The sequence below is a fragment of the Sminthopsis crassicaudata genome, chromosome 1, assembly GCF_048593235.1.
Source record: "Sminthopsis crassicaudata isolate SCR6 chromosome 1, ASM4859323v1, whole genome shotgun sequence".
NCBI lineage: Eukaryota > Metazoa > Chordata > Mammalia > Dasyuromorphia > Dasyuridae > Sminthopsis > Sminthopsis crassicaudata.
Window position 1 is genome coordinate 683,514,428 of NC_133617.1, and position 23,006 is coordinate 683,537,433.

Below are 23,006 nucleotides of genomic sequence, written 5' to 3' on the forward strand. Positions count from 1 at the left end.
ATCTACTAAGCCAAACCATTAAAAGAGATTTATCTGCTCCATTTCCTTTAAATTGCAATCATGCCCTCGTTTGTAGCAATTTTCTGTATTTTGTGAAATTATGTTTCCAGAAGCTTGTCTTCCATTTTGGAAGTTGCATCATCACATTAACTCATGAAACACACACATTGGCACTGCATTTTTTTCCCCCACATGTTCAGCATTATGTTCAATTCAACCGAATCCTGAATAATAGAATTTATCCAATTCTTCAGTAACTAATGGAATACTGGCACAGATTCCTTTGTAAAAATGAATTTCAGGAAATTCTGGTTCTTATAAAGAATTTCGAACCTAAATTCACTTTTTAGTTACTTTAAGGCAATTATGATGATCAAGCTCATGTTACAATTGGATGAATAACTATCCTGGACAGTGATTTCTATGATGGTTGCTTTTAAATAAAGCCTAAATCCTTTATAAAAGTGATCAACGATGGGACAAGTTTTTCACTATATTGACATGTTTGTTTGTGGTTTTTTTTTTTTATCAGTGGGTTTCTAACATCATTTTAATATGCACAAGAATGCCTACTTTTCTTCCAAAATATTTTGCTGCCCTATTGATTCATATCACATACTGTAGCTGATAAAAGATTGAAATTCACAACTACCTCCTTTCTGCCCTGCTCTCTTTTCAACAAACTCAACCTGTCCACTATCAAAAAGAATTGTTCAACTATCCAGGGAAAATCCATTCAATATTATTTTAAATAAAAGGGTAAAAGAATGAATGTCTTTATAGATATGGAGGATAATTAATAAATATTTCTATCATTCCAGATTTGGAAAGTATTGTGGAATTTAATTTCCAAGAGGTAATGGGCAAGGTAAATTACTTTATTCTATGACTTTTTTATCTAAAAAAAAGGAAAAAAAATTTTTTTTTTTTGGAGGGCAAATTTCATTCTGTGAATAGTCTAGCATGTCTGGTGTGAGGCTTTGATGAGTTGTTTACAGGGGATTCATCTGTTACCTAACTCTCACCTGTGGCTTCAAGAAGATATTGTATGTGTAGCAGCTACACACCCCATTAAAATCTCAACAAACAGGCTAAATCAGGTTGAGGATAACTGACAGGGCTCAAACCTATTGATGAATTAGAGGGATGTCATTTCCAGACATGTGAAGACTTTTCTCCGTGGAATAGGAAGATGTAACTGGACATGAACATAGCCAGTGCTTAGAGAGTGGTCAAACATCAAAGATACCCAGATAATTCTCTGCATCCCAGGCCATTCCTAGTCATCCTGACTTTTGTCTTGCTGTTGGACTTTGATGACTTGGAAACAGAGATATTGATGACTTTACACAACTCTGCCTCAGGTAAATCCAATTCAAGAACAAGACCCAGAAAGTCATTGGTCCTCTTCAAAATGAACCTTGAGGGTAAGGGCTGTGTCTTACACATCTTTGTATTTTCCCTTTTTAAGGGCCTGGAAGAATGTTTCACATGTTGTAGATTTTTTCAATAAATGTTTAAACTGAATTTCATTTATAATAATGCATTATAATGTTATAGACTTTTTTTTAACCTGATAGTCACACTATTCTACATATTACTTCCATAAGAAAACCTTCCTTAAGCAAACAGAAAAACCAAAGAAGGGAAAAATGGATTTAACAAAACATAAATATCAAAAATGACAAACGTATTAATACAATTTTAAAATGCTGTAGAATAATCAATCAGTTATAATAGAAGCAATGGAAATGGAATGGGGGGAAGAGATGCAGTTTACCAAGAGACATTTTCATTCCATGAAGAAGTGATGATACATTCAATTATGCAAAAATTAGTGTTCCAAGGTAAACCACAAGGCTAAAGGTTGAAGTAAAACTATCCATGAGAAAATTAACTCGCACAATTTATAATGTAAATGTATAACATCTATTTGTAATATACATATACCTTATATATATATGTATATAATATATAACTTTTTAATGTGATCACACAGATGAGGATCCTCCCAGCATATCACAACCTATTCTATATCTACCAATCTCTCCTTGTAAAGCCTCCACAAGTTCTCAATAGAGCACTTTATTCATCAGTGATCTCTTGTTCCTATTTGATCCATTTCTTTTTTTCTGATTGTTCATATTCTTTATGTCACTGTTATCCAATTTTTACTTTGTAATCTATTGCAGCCAAAAGTCTCTCCATTTTGTGGTGTCTCACAATTTGAATTTTTTGGAGATTTTATATTCCATGATTTAATAATACAGAATAAGATTTTTTTAAAAACCAAAATTGTAATTTCATCAGTGTAGGGAGTTGCCAGTGAGAAAATTTTCTCTACCAATGCAGATATGCTAATGCCTCCCTACTTAAAATGTGGCTGGAATTGCCAGAATATTAAAAAAAGATGTCTTTTAGTTCCCAAAGGTAATCCTACTAGGAGAGGAAAAGGAAGAGAGACCACACATATTGGCTAGGTGACCCTATATAAATCACTTAACCTTTTTGCTCTAGGCAACTAAGACTGCAACTTAGAGGTCTTTGTTGTTCAGTAGTCCAATTCAGTAACCCCACTTAGATTTCCTAGGCAAAAATATTGGAGTGGCTTGTCATTTTCTCCAATTCCTTTGACGTATGAGGAAACTGAGGCAAATCGGTTTAAATGATAGTCCCACAGCTAATGTCTGAGGCTTCTGAAGCCAGATTTGAAGTCTGGTCTTAACAACTCAAGACTAAGTGCTCTAGGCACTGGGCCATTTAGCTGCCCTGGAGAGAAGGTACCAACCAGCACTGACAGGACTTCATCCAGTAGTTTCTTATCAATGAAATTACAAGTAATTTTCAGAACAGTATAATGAGTTGACACAATAAGATCATGGACTAGCCAGTACACATTTTTTATCCACTTGTTTTCCTCACTGATGTCACCTGTAGGCAAGCAAGCCTAAGAGAACCTAGAGCACAGATCCCCATGCTTTTTATTTTACTTTCTCCTCCCCTATCCTTCATTCAGAAAAATCACCCTTTATAGATAAAATTCAGCAACCACTCTAAGGATGTTGCAGACCCTACCTCTGCCTCAAGGAGCCACAGCTACTTATCCAGACCCAGAAAATTCTCACCAACAGTCTTTGGCACTATCATTATCCTAAGTAGTCTAAGATAATATGGCTTTATCAATGAGAAAGACACTAAAAGAAGCTGGATAGCATGTCATTTTATGGAAATTGTTCAATTTGGGAAGAGGATAATAATGGTTAATATTTATATGGTACTATATGCCAGGCACTGAATACTTAGTTATCTCATTTGACCCTCATAATAGCCTGGGAAATTAATACTGTTATTATCTTCACTTAACCAATGAGGAAACTGGGGTAAACAGGTTAGCTTACCTAGGGCCTCACAATTAATATCTGTGACTAATTTGAATTCAGGTGTTCTGACTCCAGACCCATTACTCTATCCATTGCACCATCTAGTTGCCCCCAGACACAGTAATATGCTCATCAAAAGGCTAAACTTAGGACATGACTGTAAAATATCACTTTCATATCAACTATCAAAAATCATGACAAGCATGGGACTTACATGAATCAATATAGTACACAGAAATAAGAAAACAGGAGACAAAATAGAAATGATGGAAAAAAGCACAAAATTCAATGACTAAACTACCCTCAAATGAAAATTTACCTTTTACCTTACCTTCTTTGGATGTAGGATTCTAAGAGTATAGAACATTTCATAAAGCTCATTAGTTTTATTGTACCTTGGTCTGAGAAAGACAAGATAAAAGACTGAAAGTCAGATCTCTGAGACTTAGGATATGGGATGCTAAGATCCAGGAGAACTAAGTCGGAGATCAGCAGCATGCCATTGAGATGCCCGGGTAATAGATAATCTTCAACATACTCTTAAAATCCTAAAACCAGAAGAAATGGAAATCAAAATTTTCAGTTTCATTCCATGCAAACTAGCAAAAAGGAATAGTCAATTTCAGTGTGAGGGGGGAGCTATTGGAGTTGTGAAATGGTATATTGTCACTGATTTTGATTGAAAGTGTAAAACAACTACTACATAAAAGTCAAAGATAAAGTATAGTCAATGCAATACTTCCTGTGGTTGAACCAGAAACTGGAAACCGGTCTATTGTCTGGAGAATAGCTTAAAAATTTCTGGTTTATGTATATCATGATTATTGATTAGTTTAAAAAAAAAAACACATATGAAGAATTAAAAGAAAAATGGGAAAATGAAATTGATGCAAAGCAAAATTTGAACCAACACACACAATGACTCAACAATGCAATGAAAAACCACAAAAAGAAAATTAAACTTGGAGTAATAGAAAAAGAATGAAGAGAATACATCACATAACTTGTGGCAGAAGTGGCTACTATAAAATGATATTGGATATCCTGTTAAAAAGTTTCAGTATCAAATATTTTTGCTTATTGTTTTTTGTTTTGTTTTGTTCACAAGGGAGGGTTTAATCCCAGTGGAGGAAGGTGAGGGAAGGAAATGACTCCATTAAGTACACAAATAGCAATAAAAACATTTCTTCATTCAGAATGTCAAGATTTCTATGTTGACTCCAGTTTGGTTCATACTTTATTTCTTTTTGTCCATCCAAAAAAATCTAGTTTTTTAAACTTGATTACTTATCAACAAGTATAAAGTTTTGATGTCATCTAAAAATACTTGCTAATACAAAATACCAAATAACTTAGCAACAACAACAAAAAAAGGCAGGGGATATTTTTAAAAACTAAAATGTAATTTTTTCACAGATTCAATTTTTTTGTTCTACCTTATACCAAAATTCACACAACATATAGAAAAAATGGTTTTTAATCTGTCATTACAAAAGATATACAAAATATTTAGTTCTGAAAAATACTATTACAAGGTATAAAAAGTGTCAAAAAGATTTTCTTACAAATTACTAATATCTTACAAAATATTTTTACAAGTACTGACCACTTTCAATGTATTTTTATCATGTCACACTAAAAAAAGTTGTAATTCCAAAACATTCCTTGCTATCAATTACATATTTTTACTATAGAAAAATTTTATTTCTTTTCCAACACTTAGCAATTGCAGCAAAAATAAAATTCCACATGCCCCTAGAAATAATATTAAGTAATCTGATCTTTTTAAGTCCTTCATGCTGAGAGAAGAAAACAGAAATATAGGTTGGGTTATAAACTGTAGGATCCAAAACTTATGGCTGGTATAGATTTAGGTGAGTAAGGTTTTTTGTGATTTTGAGTTTCTCAGCTTTTTTATATCTAAATTTTATAACTCCATGAAGACATTAAAGAATAAGACCTTCCAAAATGGTATTCCATTCCTAAACATGAGATAGATGGGACTGCAGGAAAGCTTCATACACAAATGCAATCTCTGGATTTTCAAAAATCATTTTAATTAAAACCTCAAAACCAGATAAATCTAATTCTCATTTTGGGCAAGTGAACTTTATCATTTAACATTTATATCAAAATCAGCACAGGATATTCCATCATGGAAAATGTCGGACATAAGGAACAAGCATTCTACTTTCTTCAAGATACCAAAGACTTCAAATTTATCAAAAAATAACTATTTTTGGTTCCCAAGTTTTAAAAATATGAATTACATAGCTGCCTTGAGTTTTATTTCATTCATTTACTTTCCACAACCAAAAGTTTTATTCCAGTTTTCATATAGTTCCAAATCTTTTAGAGACACACTTGGGCGCACAGTTCGAAAAGCATTTTCAAAATCAACAAAAGCTATCGGTCGAACTTGGTCTGGTGTGACTGTGGCAATGTCAATTGTCTGTAAACTTCGGATAGGACCTAAAGAAGCTTCTCGGCATAGCTGTGTCATATCTGCCCCAGAGAATCCATCAGATTGCTTAACAATAAGGGATATTTCTTCCTCAGTAAGACAAAAATGTTCCTTGGCCATCAGATTTTTTACTATTTGCTTTCTTGCTGAAGCTTCTGGGAGTGGAATATATAATCTCTTTACCAATCTTCTCCGAGCAGCCTCATCAATTTCTTGTGGACGATTAGTTGCTCCAACCACTAAAATACGTTCTTCAGAAGATGTGGTTGCTCCATCTAACTGAACTAAAAATTCAGTTTTTATCCTTCTGGAAGATTCATGCTCACCATCTCCACGCTGTGACAACAAGGAATCAATTTCGTCAATAAATATGACAGCTGGCTGTTGACATCTTGCAACAGCAAACAGGGCACGGACCATTTTTTCCCCTTCACCCACCCATTTAGAAGTTAAGGAAGAAGCACTGATACTAAAGAATGTTGCCCCCGATTGGCTTGCAATGCACTTGCCAATTAGAGTTTTACCTGTTCCAGGAGGACCAAAAAGTAAGATCCCTTTGGGAGGTCCTCGTAATCCAGTAAAGATGTCTGGTCTTAACATAGGCCACACAACTATCTCCTTTATTGTGGTTTTAGCAAATTCAACTCCTGCTATATCTTCCCAGTTTACTGGTGGGCCATGATCCATGATCTCATTCATAATAAGTTCAATCATCTTTGGCTCTAAATTCTTCAAACGTTCATCAATTGGATGAGCTGGTTCTGTAGGCCCAGCCCCCTGAGGTTTACACTGTATTCCTACTTTCTCATCTCTACTATCCTGTTTGGCTAGGGGAGGAACAAACTTGCCAAATATGCCCCGAGATCTGCCAGCTCCCAGAGATTTTTTTACTCCACCATATGAAAGGCTTGGTGCACGCTGGGATTGGTGGTTTTTCTTTTGTTGATCTATCCATAGTTGTTCTTTTGCAGTTTTAAAACTAGACAGGCTGTTCTCATCCCTGTGGCCAGTGGCTTCAGCATTATCAAGAGTCTTGTTCAGTGTGGGATCAGAAAGCGCTTCAGTACCATTACTGCCAGAATCATAAAAAGCCTTTTTTTTCCTTGGATTTCCATGTCCAGAATGAAAAAATGATTGATTTGATGACACATTTAATGCTACTGTATTGGCTTTGGTAGTATCCCCTGTCATTTTGACATTTCCAAATAATGGAGCAACATGGACCTTTGCACTGGGCAGTTCATCTAAAGGCATAGAGGATGCAGGAAAATCACCTGTAGTTTTGGTCATGATAGACAACTGACTGTTCTGAGGGTGAATCAAGGACATTGGTTTCTCTGGAGTGCTGATTGTCTGTTCTGTACAATTAGATTTGGGTTTAGAAAAACCAAAGGCACTGACCCCTTTATGAATTACTACAGATGCATCTGCTGGAGCCAAGAGAGAGTCTTTGAACTTTCTGCCAGCCTGCATCATTTCTTGCACACTATTTAATTTGAAAACATTATTTATTGTTAATCCAGATTGCCATTTGCCACTGTCAGTTTGCTGGCATTTTGCCATGGTCAAAATGTTTTCTGCATAGTTATTCAAGCCAGTCTCTACATTGTCAGAGTCGATAATTGCAGAGTATTTGTCTGCATATTTTCTAAAAAGTTTGGTAGCACAATCCTGAGAAATTTCAGAATTTGCCCATGCATATTGAATGCGTAAAATCTGTGCACGGTAGGCATCTGCCTTCTGGCTTGGAGTACAGGTGCCAGAGGTGATATCAAAGTAATTCTTCTGCCATTCACTCAAATGCAGAGACCTAGTGCTTGGGGTCTGCATTTTGGAGGTTCTATTAAAAAGATAAGAAAAAATAAAAAGCATCAGTATTAATCACAAATATTTACAAGAGGAACTTTTTACCAAATGCATTATACACATTATCTCACTGATCCTCATGATAAACCCTCTAATAGATTAAAAAAAAAAAAAAAAAAGTAAAAGTCACTATCAAATGATTTTTATAAAGAATCTTAAACACATTTTAAAACTAAAATTCCTTTACTACCTAATTTGTATTTTGAGAGACAAAATAGTAGAGAGCCAGCTCTGAAGTTTGGATTCTAGACTTAACCTCTGACACATGCCTGTGATCACAAAAACTAGTAAAATCATTTAATGCACCTTAATGCACTAGATATTTTTCTAAAACTATAATAGAAAATGTCAGTCTGTAATTGGGAGTTTCCATACTAATAAAATCACAGACCTAAAGCAAGAAAAACTAACCAAACAACAAAAACCCAGCAGATAAATGGCACTCTTCACATAGTGAAGTTAACTTTAATTTAAACTCTTATATGGAGAAATGCCTAACATCAGATCTCAGTTTAAACAAAATACAAATAAGTTATTTGGCTATATTCTAGTTCTCTCAAATTAGAGTTGGATTGGAATATAAGACATATAATCATAAAAAAATAAAGATAACATAATCTATAATGAGAAATATTAAAAATTAATTTAGCATGGAATGGCATTTCCTATCTTTTTTTCCTATTCTTTGTGTGGCAACTATTTTGGGATACCAGGGAGACAATCAAGAGTTCTGTAGTAGTGGACTGCATGATACTATGCCTACCTCCACATGCTTATTGGCATGTTCAACTAAATATTTATTAGATATGTATTACATGTAAGATGTTATACTATGGAAACCTACCATAAAGCCAACTTAAGTTCACTCTAATCATCTATTACTTTGTTTCCTTAAGTAAAAAAGTGAAATCACAATGTTGGATGATTTGCCTAATTACTGCCTAAACTATAACTAAAGCATGGTAGAAATCAGCAAATTATGTCATACATTTAATTTACACTCCAAATCACTCTCAGGTCATCTCACATAGGATTATAATTATTGAAAAGAAATGGAAATTAATTATGAATATTGCAGAAAATCATGGCGATAGAGTAATAATTTAGCTTAGTCATAAAGATATTTAAAGCCAGAATAATTGTCTGCTTTTTAAAAAGACCCATCCCCTCAAGTTAATCTATTAGCTATCTTTCTCCATCCACCTCCCAAACAGAGCCAAATACCAAGAAAAAGCTATCTTGGATTGATTTTATTTCTTAATCCTTAGAGTGAAATTTTAGTCTTTTTTCTTTTAAATTTTTCTCCAAGTTACCAACTTAAATACCTCTCTTGATTGCAAAATCCAATGGACTTTCCTCAATTCCTTTCCTCTAATACCATTCACTATACTCACAAAGATCACCTCCCCTGGTTCAAACACTCATCATCACTCCCCTGATAAATATATTTCAGCAGCCTGATAACTGGTCTCCCAGGCAGAGACCAAAGCATCCTTGAAATATTAGCTAAAATTGGGGTGGGGAACTCCAGCACAGGCCGTGTTAGGTCCAATAAATCATTTGCTAAGGCAACTGCAGGATATGAAGAGCTGAAAGCTAGGTCCAACTACTCCCACTGCTTGAGTTCTGTAAGTTGATAATTCTGTTCAGCCTGCCAAATGGCAATTGGTAGAAAAGTGGTTTCCCACCCCTGGACTAAAATGATTTTCCTAAATCTCAGATCTGATCATGCCATTTTCCTAACACAGTCTAGGGGTTAGCAAAGATCATCCAAAGGGTCCCTGATAAAAAAATTATTTTACAGTGTTAAACAGTAAACAACTTTCCAGTTATATTACAAATATATTTCCCTAATGACAATTACATGTATGTTTCAAGAACTGAATTTCTGAATTTGGAATTTTGAGAGGTAAAAGTTACAAACTAAGTGACTGTAAGCACTTCATGCATAAATCTAAAACAGCATATTAAATTACCCTAGAAGTGTATAATACTTGGGGGGGAGGAGGGATATGAAAGGAATTCATGGAACAAAAACATGGGGAATCATGCCTTAAACAGTGGTCCTCAAACTTTTTAAATGGGGGCCAGTTCACTGTCCCTCAGACTGTGGGAGGGCCGGACTATAGAAAAAACAAAAGCTCATCCTGTCTCCGCCCCTCAGCCCATCAGCCATAACCTGGCGGCCCATAACCATCCTCAGCGCCCCTGGGCAGTAGTGTGAGAACCCCTGCCTTAAGTCAAAAGGAGCTTAAGACACCAGTCAGTGGCCTTATCATCCAAATGACAAATCCAATGTTCTTTCCATTACATCACTCAATAGTCCAAAGTCCCCCTCTCAATTTTCCGTAGTGACCTCCCCCCCCATATAACCCCTCCGTAGTACAGGATAGCCCATACCTGATGCTACTTCAAGTTCCACAAAACCCAGTACCTTATACAGTAAGGTCTCTGGACAGGTCTGGGAGATTGCAAATTAGAAAAGGCCTCGCGATAAACATTTAACTTTTTAACCTGTTTTATACAAAGATAAATCTAAAGTCCGAGCAGGTTTGGTGATGTGCACAGGGTCACAAGAAGCCCAGGGAAGCCCGTAACCAGTAGACGATACGCTCCACGAGGGCGCGGTTAGTATTCCAAACTAGTACGGAGCCTAGCACACAGCAAGCCCTCAATACGTGTTAAATTCTATTCAACAAATGGGGCGCTAGGATTCAAACGGAGATCAAAGACTAGGAGCCAATTAATATCATGTTACAAATGAGGAAATTAAGGCACAACGCCGTAGAGTGACTTCTCCAAGTCTAAGTGCATGAAGTAAGGAGGGGAAGGCTTTAAAGCCAAGTCCTGCCTTTTAATCCCCCCCCTCGGGCCTTCTCTCTTAGGCCACCAGGAGAACTAAGACTCACAGAGGGCAGGGCCTGGGGTTTTTGCTTGTTTGACTACACCCAGCACACGGCACTCAGGTCAGCGTTTAATAAGTGCTTCATGACTGACGCTTTGCGTCCATCCCTGGCCCAAGTTGAATGAAAGTCACTAGACTGGTTAAGTGGCTGCTCCCCGCTGCCCTTGGGGTCCGCGTTTCCCCCTACCCAGCTAGCTCCGTGGGGGGGTTTGGGGAGCGCCCTATTAGCGCTGCCCGCGCCAGGGATCAACCCGCATAGCCAGCCCCTCAGGGCTAGCGCTTCCCATGGGGACCCAAGGCCGGGGAGAACACGGCATCCCTACCCGGCCGCCCGCTGTCCGTGCCTCAGTTTCCCCGGGAAGAAGACAGCAGCGACGGAATTTAGTTTGCCATCTTGCACGGCAGATATTTCTCAGACCTACCTATCTCCCTTTCGAGGGGGACCCAGTGAGAAAACCGTGTGGTGGGAAAGAGTCGGGGGCTCCTCGAATCCACCGCACCTCAGTTTGGAATCCGGAGCGAGGACGCCCCTCTAGCCAAGCCCGCAACCGCCCATCCCACCTGAACGCGCGGGAGTTTTGCCTGGGACCGTAACCCCAAGAGCGGGAGTGGGCGGGACGGCCACGCGCCACAGTGCGCATGCGCGCGCGGAGCGACGTATACGTCCGGCGTCCCGACGCACGCAGCGTTCTCCTCCCGCCGCCTGTCGGATTCCCGCTCCGCGGCTGCTGCTGAAGCTTCGGAGCTGCGGCGGTGTAAGGTTTGCTTCCGCGTACACGGGTCCAGTTGACCTGTTAATCAAAATGCATTTATTAATCCCGTATTGTGTGACAGGTCCTGCGCTAAATTTTGAGGAGACTGTAAAATCGGGATCCGCATTTATGAAGGACTCCGTTGTGTTTATCAATATCATTTATTGAGATTTACTGAGTTTGTGGACGTTGTATTAAGCACGTGAGGAGACAAAAAAAGTAAATCCACAATATTCCTGGAGCGCTAAGAGTGTTCCAGACGTTGCTCTAAGGGCCGAGGATATCCAAGAAAAAAGAAATCTGTCCACGCGGGAGCGGGACTGGAGCCCGGAAAGGGAAATTATGTGTTGGGGCAAAAGTCAGGAGAAAGAGAATTTAAAATTTATTAAAAGTACAATTGTGATGGACTGGTCACCTGAGTCAAAATAGATCCTTAATGAGATGAAGATAACTCATAGGCCCGAGTCAGCAAAAGGGGCGGGGCCAATGCATTTCTAGATGACAGATGCAGTCGCCAGGTGTACATGTAACCCTCCACATTTGTTGATTTATGCCCCAAAGTTACTAACCTGTACATGCCCTTTGACCCAACAATGCCCTTACTCCACTTATATTCCCAAAGAGATCCAATAAAGAATAAAAGGACCCAGTCATATAAATGTATTTATGACAGCTCTTTTTGTGGATATCCATGATTCCAGAACACTCCCGAAGAAGCATGTTCCTGAGAGAGAAGGGATCGAAGAAGATGTAAAATGAGACTTAGGTTTTTGGACATGTCCAATGCGAGAACTTCTGTATTTATTTAATACAAGGGTTTTGTCAATAGGGGAACAGAAGTAGGACAAGGAAGAAACATTTTTACATATTTAAAAATTATTTAAAATATGTATATTAATAAGGATGATTTCAGAGGCTGGTATGAACACAATTATGCAAAACCAAGAGAGCAAGTTAAAAACAGTATAAAATGAATAGTGTTTAAAAATATTAAGAACTCTGCAGTAACTAATTATTGCTCTCCTATTGGAGAGGCAATGGACTTTATGCAGAATGAGACATTTTTAGACATAGTGTGAGAATTTGTTTGAACATGGGTTACAAGAGTGGATTTTTTTTTTTCTCTCAACGAAGGGGAACAAAAGAAATTTGGAGGAAGAGAAAACAATTGAATTTGAACTTAATTGTACATTAAAAATGAAATTTAATTAAAATGTGTTGTAATATAAAAATAAAAAAATATGTAAATATTAGTTCTTAAATGTAAGAGCTACATATGAATATCTTATGATGCCTCTGAGAAATAGAATGGCTATAAGACTAGGCTCAGTCATTAAGATGAACATTTTTCCTTTAATTCATAAGAATCTTATAATTGTGGGCATATTATCTCATCTTTCAAAGACTAAACTCTTCTTTTAAAAAATAGTATTTTATTTTTTCCAAATACATGAAAAGATAGTTTTCAACATTCATTTTTCTTTTTTTTTTTTCTTTTTCTTTTCTTTTTTTTTTTTGAGGCTGGGGTTAAGTGACTTGCCCAGGGTCACACAGCTAGGAAGTGTTAAGTGTCTGAGGCCAGATTTGAATTCTGGTCCTCCTGACCTCAGGGCAGGTGCTCTATCCACTGAGTCACTTAGCTGCCCCCAACATTCATTTTTCTAAGACTTTGTTCCAATTTTTTCTTCCTCCCTGCTTTACTACCCCCTTCCCCAAAATAGCAAGCACTGCAATATTGGTTAAATTTGTGCAATCCTTTTTAAACATATTTCCACATTTGTCATGTTATACAAGAAAAAACAAATTAAAAGAGGAAAAAAAACACAAGAAACAAACAAAAGCTTGAAAATATTATGCTTAGATTCATATTCAGTCTCTCTCTATGTGACTGGTATTTTCCATCCCACATCTATTGGAATTGTCGTGAATCACTGCGTTGTGGAGAAGAGCCAAGTCCATCACAGTTTATCGTCATATAATCTTGTTGTTACTATGTACAATGTTCTCCATGTTTTCTGCTCACTTCACTTAGCTTCAATAGCTTTTCTGAATCAGCCTACTCTTCATTTATTATAGAGCTAAAACTACATTCATAACCATAACTTATCCAGCCATTTATCGACTGCTGGGTATCCATTCAATTTCCCGTTCCTTGTCACTACAAAGAGCTGCTTACAAACATTTTGCACAAGTGAGTCCTTTCTCCTCTTTTATCTTTTTGGAATACAATTTGATAGCCCTTTGGACATAGTTCCAAATTGCTCTCCAGAATGGTTTGATCATTTCACAACTCCAAAAGCAATGTATTAGTGTCCCAGTTTTCCCACATCTCCTCAAATAGTCATCATTATTTTTTCCTGTCTTCTAAGCAGTAGTAGGTGTGAGGAAACAGCTCAGAGTTGTCTCAATTTGCATTGTTTTAATCAATAGCAATTTAGAGCATTTTTTCATATGACTAGATTCTTTGACCAGTTTTCAATTGAGGAATGACTTATATTCTTAAAAATTTGAATTTGTTCTCTGTAACCTTTTTGTTTGTTTGTTTTTGATTTTTAGAAATTTTAAAAATGAGATCTTTATCAGAAACACTGTGTAAAAGTTTTTTCCCCAAAAAGCCTATGTGTGCAAAACTGTAGCAGCCCTTTTTGAAGTGGCAAAAAATTGGAAAGTGAGCAGATGCTTATCAGTTGGTGAATGGCTGAATGAGTTATGGTATATGAATGTTATGCAATATTATTGTTCTATAAGCAATGATCATCAGGATGATTTCAGAGAGGCCTGGAGAGACATGCTAAGTGAAGTGAGTAGAACCAAGAGAGCATTGTATACAACAGCAGCAAGAGAATATGATGATCAATTATGATGTTCTTGGCTCAGTGAGGTGATTCAGGCCAGTTCCAATGGTCTTGTGATGAAGAGAGAGGATTGTGGGTACTGAGTCTGGATCACAACATAGTATTTTTCATCTTTTTTATTGTTATTTGCTTGAATTTTGTTTTTTTCTCATTATTTTCCTTTTTGATCTGATTTATCTTATGCAGCATGATAATTGTGGAAATATGTATAGAAGAATTGCATATGTTTAATATATTGGATTATTTGCCATCAAGGGGAAGAGGTGGGAAGAAGTAAAGAAAAAAAAAATTGGAACACAAGGTTTTGCAAAGGTAAATGTTGACAATTATGCATATGTTTTGAAAATAAAAAAGCTTTAATAAAAACTGTTTTTCCTCGGCTTTCTTCTTCCTTTCTAATGTTGGCTGCATTGATTTTTGTTTGTACAAAAACTTAATTTAATTTAATGTAATCAAAATTATCCTCTTTTCATTTCAAAAGATTCTCTATCTCTTCTTTGGTCATAAATTCCTCCTTTCTCCACTGTAGACTGTCCTTTGCTTAAGTCACTCTAAGACTATGAACATCTTTCACATTTCTCAATGGAAGGAGTTCTATACAGAGATTTCTATACATTTTTGAAGACACTTATCTAGACCAAAAAATAAAAACAGCTTATGATGAGATACATTGATATAATACTTTTGAGTTCACAAAATTACACTTCTTGAAATAGACTTTCTAAGCAGTAATACAAGAATAATTATGTCCTTATTAAAGATGAAGAAACAGATCCAGAGAGAACCTGTCTTCTTGGACAAATAGAAGGTTTTATGGGCAGAATTCAAACTTTGGATTCCTTTTATAAGACTTTATGGACTAATACTTGTCATTATGTACATTTTCCAAGAAGGTCAAAAAAAGAAAGTACTTTAAAGAAATCTCTGTGAGACAAATATCCACTATCCATTATTTTTGTTGGGGAAAAAATATGATCACTATCTATATATGCTAAAAGTTTATTTTGTCCTCTTCAGGCACCAAAATTTACTTCTAGTTTATACTTACAGTGGTGTTATCTAACAGTAATAATAATGATAATAGTAACTAACATATAGTGTTTTAAGGTTGGAAATTAATTTACATACCATGTTTCATTTGACCCTTGTGAGGTAGGTACTATTCAAACAAGAATTCAATTTCAACTTTTTCTGATTTCTGTTCCAATTTTCAGTCCACTACGGCATCTCATTGCCTCAAACCCACTCTGGCTAATACCCTTTTTATCTGTGCTCCAAATTATTTTAATCACATCCTTACTTTTTCTCCTATTTTTGTTTTCTCTTCAGCTGCCAAAATAATCTGAAAAGATGAGCCTAACAATTTGCTTCCTCTATTCAAAAACCTTCAATGACTTCCTATTGACTATAAATGGAAATGCAAATATCTTAAGCTAACATTTAAGGTCATCCATAATCCAGTTTCAAATTATCTTTCCACCCATATTCACATAATTTCCTTAATAGTGATACTAACAGCATTTATTTAGTATTTTAAGGTCTGCACAGTATGTTACATATCTCACTTTCAACACTGTATAGCTACACTTCAACTCTATGCTATTTCCTGCTTCCATATGTTCACATTTTAAAGAATATGAGTGGAGACTAAAAAAATATGCTAGCATTAAATTACAGAGGCTTTTGATATTGTATTTAACTCAAATCTAGCCTCCGTTAGCACACTGTTAACATACTATTTACCTACTCTAGCATCATGAATAAATAAAAAAGAACATTTATTAAGTATTTATTATATGCTAGTGTTGAGTATTCAAAAAAGTCAATCAAAAAACATTTTTAAGGGACTTCCAGAGATGGTGCTAAGGTGGCAGAATAAAGCCAGGAAGCTGCTTCATTTCTCCCAGTTTCCCTCAAAAACCACATGAAACCAAGTCTCTGAGAGTCTAGAATAACGGAAGAATAAGAAGAGATAAAATGATACAATTTTCCAGCTTTTGGAAAGACTTCAAGAAAAGTCAGTCTCGTTAGAGTGAAAGGGGTGTCCATCTCAGCTCAAATGGTGCCTGGAAAAGCCAGTGGTATAGCCTTAATCACAGTGGATCAACAATTGAAATCCTCAGTTCTGACTCAGTAAAACAGCATCAAAGCAGACAAGTGGGGCAGCCTCCAGTCCCAGTTCAGAAGGTAAATTGCCAGCCCAGGAAACCAGGCAATAACAGGTAGGACTGGGTTAGGCTAATACCCTTAGTGTTGTGAGCAAGTCACCAAATACCAGAAGCACCCATGCTCAAAGCCAAAGTTCAAAGTGGCACAAGAAGCTTGGGACAATATTCCCTGTCCAAAGGAGCAGAGCTGAACTTAAATGTCACAAAATAGAGGGGGAAAGAAAGAAAGAAAGAAAATGACAAAGAAACAAAAAAGAACCTTGACCATAGAAAGTTATATGGTGAGAAAGAAGACCAAAACACCAACTCAGAAAAGAACAAAATGACCACATGTAAAACCTCAAAGAAGGAAATGAATTGGTCTCAAGCCCAAAAGGTCTTTCTGGAAGAGCTCAGAAAGGATTTTAAAGGTCAAATAGGAGAAGTAGAAGAAAAGTTGGGAAAATAAATGAAAGGTATATAAGAATCAGTCAACAATTTGGAAAAGAAAGGGCAAAAATTGGCTGAAGAAAATAATTCCTTACAAACACAATTAGTCAAATGCAAAAAAAAAAAAATTTACTGAAGGAACCTTTAAAAGTAGAATTAATCAAGCAGAAAAGGAGATTCAAAAGGTAATTGAAAAAAGGCATACATTAAAAACTAGAACTGGGCGAATGGCAGCTAATGACTATGAGACACCAAGAAATAGTCAAACTAAAAAGAAATGGAAAAAATGAAAGAAAATGCAAACTATGTCATTGGAAAAACAACTGACCTGGAAAATAGATCCAGGAGAGACAATTTTAAAATTATTTCACTACCTGAAAGCCATGACTAAAAAGAAAGCCTGAACAACATTCAAGAAAATATCAAAAAAAACTGCTGTGGTGTAGTAGGACTCAAGGACAATATAATACTTGAAAAAAATCCATCTATCATCTTCTGAAAGAGATTCCACAAGGAAAACTCCAAGAACTATTATAAAACTCCAGAACTATAAGGTCAAGTTAAAAGCCACTGCCAGGAAAAAATAAAACAAACAAACAAACAACAACAACAAAAACAATTCAAGTGTCAAGGAGCCATAGTTGGGATTATCAGGATTTCTACCATAAAGGATTAGAGGGTCTAAAATATCATATTCCAGAAGGTAAAGGACCTTGGATTACAACCAAGAATCAAGTATGTAGTAAGATTGAGCATCATTTTTCAGAGGAGAAAATGCATCTTCAGTGAAGTAGAGGACTTTCAATCATTTTTATTAATAAGACAGAAAATTTGATCGACAAATACAAGACTCAAGAGAAGCATAAAAAGGTAAACAAGAAAGAAAACAAAAACATTATTTAAAGGTTAAACTGTTTACATCCCTACACGTGAAGGTGTTACTTGTAACTCTTGAGAACTGTATCTTTTATTAAGATAGGAGTTATAGTTAGGAGGGTATACATTGACAAAGGATGTGGGTATACATTTACTTTGATATGATGGTTTTGTTTTTTTTTTTTAAGACATAAAAGAATTGAAAAAGGATTGTAGTGGGAGAAGAGGAAAGATGAGGTAAAATGGGGTAAATTAGATCACATGAAGAGGTACTAAAGACCTATTAGAGTAGAGGGAAATAAAGGAAAGGGATGAGCATTGTTTGAAGCCTAATCCCATTAGTTTTGGCTCAGAGAGGAATAACATATACATTCAGTTGGATATAGAAATGTATCTCACTCTGTAGGGAAGTAGGAGGAGAAAGAGAAAAGAAAAAAAAAAGGGGGGGCAGCTAGGTGGCTCAGTGGATAGAGCACCATCCCTGAATTCAGGAGGACCCGAGTTCAAATGTGGTCTCAGACACTTAACACTTCCTAGCTGTGTGACCCTGGGCAAGTCACTTAACCCCAGCCTCAGGAAAAAGAAAAAAGAGGGGCTGGATAGAAGGGAGAGCAAGTGGAAGGAGGAATTTGTCAAACATTGGTGAGCAGGGACAAGGTGGAAAGAGGAAAAAGGTAGATATAGTGGGATAGAGCGAAATACAGTTAACAATCACAAATGGAAGTGGGTAGCAGATTAAAAACCAGAAACCTACGATTTGTTGTTTACAAGAAACACATCTGAAACAGAGAGATATACACAGAGTAAGGAAAAAAAAAAGCAGAATATATTATACTTTAGCTGAAGCAAAAAAATAGCTGGGGTAGCAATTCTGATTTTTATACAAAGCAAAAGCAAAAATAGACCTAATTGAAAGCTATAAGAAAACTACATTTTGTTAAAAGGTTCCATAATAATAAAGTAATATCAGTGCTAAATATATATACACCAAGTAGTACAACATTTAAATTCTTAGAGAAGTTAATACAGTTATACAAAGAAATAGATTAAAAAATTATAATAGTGGAAGGACCTTACCCTCCCCCTCTCAGCATTAGGTAAATCTAACCATAAAATAAACAAGAAGGAAGTTAGGAAAATTAATAGAATCTTAGAAAATTTACATATGATAGACCTCCGAAGAGAGATAAGTAAGAATAGAAAGGAATAGAGGTACGTGGTACCTACACAAAAAATTGATCATGGATTATGATATAAAAAACCACAATCAAATGCAAAAAAGCAGAAATCGTAAATGCATCCTTTTCAAACCACAATGCAATAAAGACTACATGCAATAAAGGGCCAGGGAAAGACAGACTAAAAACAATTGAAAAAAATTTTAAGCACTGTACTAAGAAGGATCCAAATAGGAGAATAAAATAATCCTTGCTCTCAAAAAGTTTACATTCTAATAAATACAACACATATAGAAGGATTCAGATGTCAATCAACAAGTGTTTTTTTACATGCTGTTGAGAAATAGCACTTAAAAAAATTCCTGTTCTTGAGGAGAGCTACAAATCAAATGAAAAGTTCTTTGGTTGTTAAAACATAACATCAAAGCAGATAGTAATGCCTCTTTCTTAATAATATTTCCTCTAGTAAAATCATATCAGTTTCGAATGTTGAATCATTTGATGGTCATAACCCTTTGGATCACTCCTGTAACTAACCAGTAAGCATTTATCAAGTACAGGCATTGTATTAAGCTTGGAGATGGAAAGAAAAAGAGACCTAAGTTTTGATTCTTCTGAAATTGTAATAATCTTAAGATGCCAATAGGATAATTTTTGTTTTTAAAATATGTTCTTGAGAGTTGCTATATGGTACAGTGAATAGAGCACTAGCCCTGTCACAATCAGGAAGATCTGAGTTCAAATCTGACCTTAATCCTTATTAGCTATGTGACCCTGAGTAAGTCACTTAACCCCAATTGCCTCAAGAACAACAACAAAGATCTTCTTTTCTGTTAGAAACTTGTAATTTCTGAAAACACAGTCCATTCTATTCATCTAGTTCGATTCTGGGCCTATTCATTTTCTATATATAGTATCTTTGTCAGATGGATTCTAATTTAACAAACTGACCAGACTCATGTCATGATCTAAGTAACAGGGTTTGGGTTTGTTTTTTTGTTTTGTTTTGTTTTTTTTCTCATGCTTTTGTTGTTTTTTATTATATGGATTGTTAGAATGGTTGGCTTATTGCTAAGTAATCATGGAAGTTAACTGAGGAGAAATCCTGACAAATTTTTACTGGAAAACTTAAGAAAAAAATATCAGTTTGCAAGGTGTATCTTTTCTGCTAGATAGTGGCCATCCTTGAAGCTTCGATAAATGAAGGATAATAATTATAGAGAAGAACCAGATAATGATGTCATCAAAGAAATGTATGACTGAAAAAGAAGATTGTATGGTCCTGTGGTGAGAGCTGGGATAATGTTATGAGCAACTCATACATATCTATTTGTTTTCATAGCTCTTTCATGTAAGCTCCTTGAGGATGAGAACTGTTTTGTGTTTGTGTGTTTGTTTTTGCATAACAAGTACCCTGCACACTTACTGGCACATAATAACTAATTAATAAACTGATATCCTTATGATAGCAAGAGAAAATGTCCCACAACACTGGGGAGACCCCTTATGGTAAATTTATGGAAAAAAGTCACAGTATTACAGAATTTGAAAATTGGAAGGGGTTTGAATGATCCTCTAGTTGAAAGCTTCTTAAAGTGTGTTTGACAATGCCATTTGGGGTCACTGAATGCAGGAATCATAAAGTTATGGTTCATTTCAATAAATGTTTGATTTGGAAACCTATTTTATATACCTATATACCCTAGGTATATATTTCTGAGGTGTGTGTATGTATATGTAAAAATTTCTCAGATGAAAAGGGGCTGTGAGTGGAAAAAGTTTAAGAAACCCTACTCTAAATATTTCATGAAAGGAATCTTCCTTATAAAATACCCAACAAAGGATCTCCCATGCTTTATTTGAAGACCTTCAAATAGGGGAAACTACCACCCCTTGAGACAACCAATCCACTTTTGGACAGTTCTGTTAGAATGTTTTCTTCCAGACATCAGGATTAAATGTGCCTCTGCAACTTTTATGAACCAGATATTGCCTCCAAAGATCAAACAGAACAAATTCAATTCCTCCTCTAAGAATAGTCCTTCAAATATTAGAAGAGAAAGAATTTATACACCACTCTGAGTTTTCTCTAATCTAAATATTAGCAATTCTTTCAACAGATCTTAATATAACTTCATCTTCACCTTCTGATTGCATTCTCTGGTTTACAATGTCTTTCTGTGCCCAGAACTTAACAAAATATTTAAAATGAGGCCTGATGAAAACAAAGTAAAGTGGGATTATCACTTAACTGATCCTGAAAACTATGCCCTTATTAATTCTGCCCATGCTGGCATTAGCTTTTTTGGCTACTACATCACATTTATATTGAGCTTATGGTCCATATTAAAGAAAAGAAAAAAAAATGAGCAACAGATTTTTTTTAACCCTATCTTCCTGTTTGTCCTTGTAAAGCTAACTTCTTTTTTGCCCCAATTCTGCCTTATATCACTTAATTCTTTTTTAATTTTTTTATTATAGCTTTTTATTTACAAAATATATGCATGGGTAATTTTTCAGCATTGACCCTTGCAAAACCTTCTATTCCAACTTTCCCCCTCCTTCCCCCCCACCCCTCTCTAGATGGCAGTAGACCAATACATGTTAAATATGTTAAACACAATATATGTATATATATCTATACAGTTATTTTGCTGCACAAGAAAAGTCAGACTTAGAAATAAGGTAAAAATAACCTGAGAAGGAAATCAAAAATGCAAGCAGACAAAAACAGGAGTGGAAATGCTATATTGTGATTATATTGAAATCATTTCCCATAGTTCTTTCACTGGGTATAGCTGGTTTTCTTCATTTTTGAACCAATGGAATTGATTTGGTTCATATCATTGTTGAAGAGAGCCACATCCATCAGAATTGATCATTATATAGTATTGTTGTTGAAGTATATCACTTAATTCTTATAGCAATTTTATAAACTGGATAGTGCTAATATTTCTGTTTTAAAGATGAAGAAACTAAGGCTTAAGGAGCTTAATTGAATTGCTCCAAATCATATAGCTGTTAAATGGAAAGGCCAGGACTTAAACCCAAGTTTTCTGTCTCTTAAGTCATATGGTCTTTCCATGATATCTCAATGAAAAGATATGAATCAATAGATTAGGGAAAAATGTATGTACTACCAAATGATGTAGTAGAAATAAGTCTGGAGTTGGAAGATATGAATTTGAATCCTGGACCTGCCATTTACTATCAACAAATAATTTTGTCTCTCTGGGCTTCGGTTTGTATCACTCTAGAAGAGATAATGGAAGTAGATTATGTCTAAGAGCTCTTCTATGTCTACCATATATGTTGCTACTATGTGAGCCAAACAAAATACTAAAAGTATACAAACTGTGTTTTGTGTTGTATACTAGGATGATTTTAAGAGATTATTTTATATTATAAATAGGCTAGTGTAGCGCTTTAAATATGTATGTAACCAACCAACAATCATTCCTTCCTCTGGGTCACATAACTTGTTTTATTTTAAGAGTATTTTGCTAGCAAAGAATACTGGTCAGCCCGGTGAAGAATTCTGCTTCCAGGCAGCTGTAATTCTCCCCTCATTTCCATATTCATGAATTTTATAAGCACTGAATCAAGTAAATTTCAATGTACACTTGAGTGATCTCATTTGTTTTTGAGCCCAGGGATAAAATGGCCCCAGAGAGTATACACCCTTGCCTGCCAGGACAGTTCACCTATATAATAAGCCTTAAAAGGAAAAATGTGAAATTAGAAGGGAAAGAGTAGGGAGAAAAACAGCCAAATTTTATTTAGTGGCTTTGAGGATCATATAGTTTCTGCCTATTCTGATTTATCTCCATCTCTTTTAAATGAAAAATAGCATATTTAAATGCAAGAGATAGTAAGGACAAACTTAGGAAGAAAATTCCGGAGGCAGGAGCCTATTGAATAAGGAAAACATATTTGTAATCTATTGTGGGTGAAATACACACTTTTAAAAATGTTTTTTAGGATGATTTGTCATTTGGAAGATTTCCATTGATTTTATTCATAAAGCTTCATTTATAGTAATACCACATTTATGTATAGAGAAAGAACTTTCAGGTTTATGGAGCACTTTTCTCACAACATCCTGTATGTAGATATCAAAGTAACTTTAAGTC

The 23,006-nt window shown here is 35.6% G+C and overlaps 1 protein-coding gene across 1 annotated transcript; it reads right to left on the bottom strand.

The window, feature by feature from the left end:
- Positions 1 to 4,586: 4,586 nt before the first annotated feature.
- On the bottom strand, positions 4,587 to 11,269 carry FIGNL1 (fidgetin like 1). Its single transcript, XM_074283593.1, has 2 exons — positions 11,038 to 11,269; positions 4,587 to 7,684 (listed from the first exon to the last, which is right to left on the bottom strand). The coding sequence occupies exon 2, from the start codon at positions 7,672 to 7,674 to the stop codon at positions 5,680 to 5,682; it is 1,995 nt and encodes a 664-aa protein (XP_074139694.1). The 5' UTR covers positions 7,675 to 7,684; positions 11,038 to 11,269; the 3' UTR covers positions 4,587 to 5,679.
- Between the last annotated feature and the right edge of the window lie 11,737 nt (positions 11,270 to 23,006).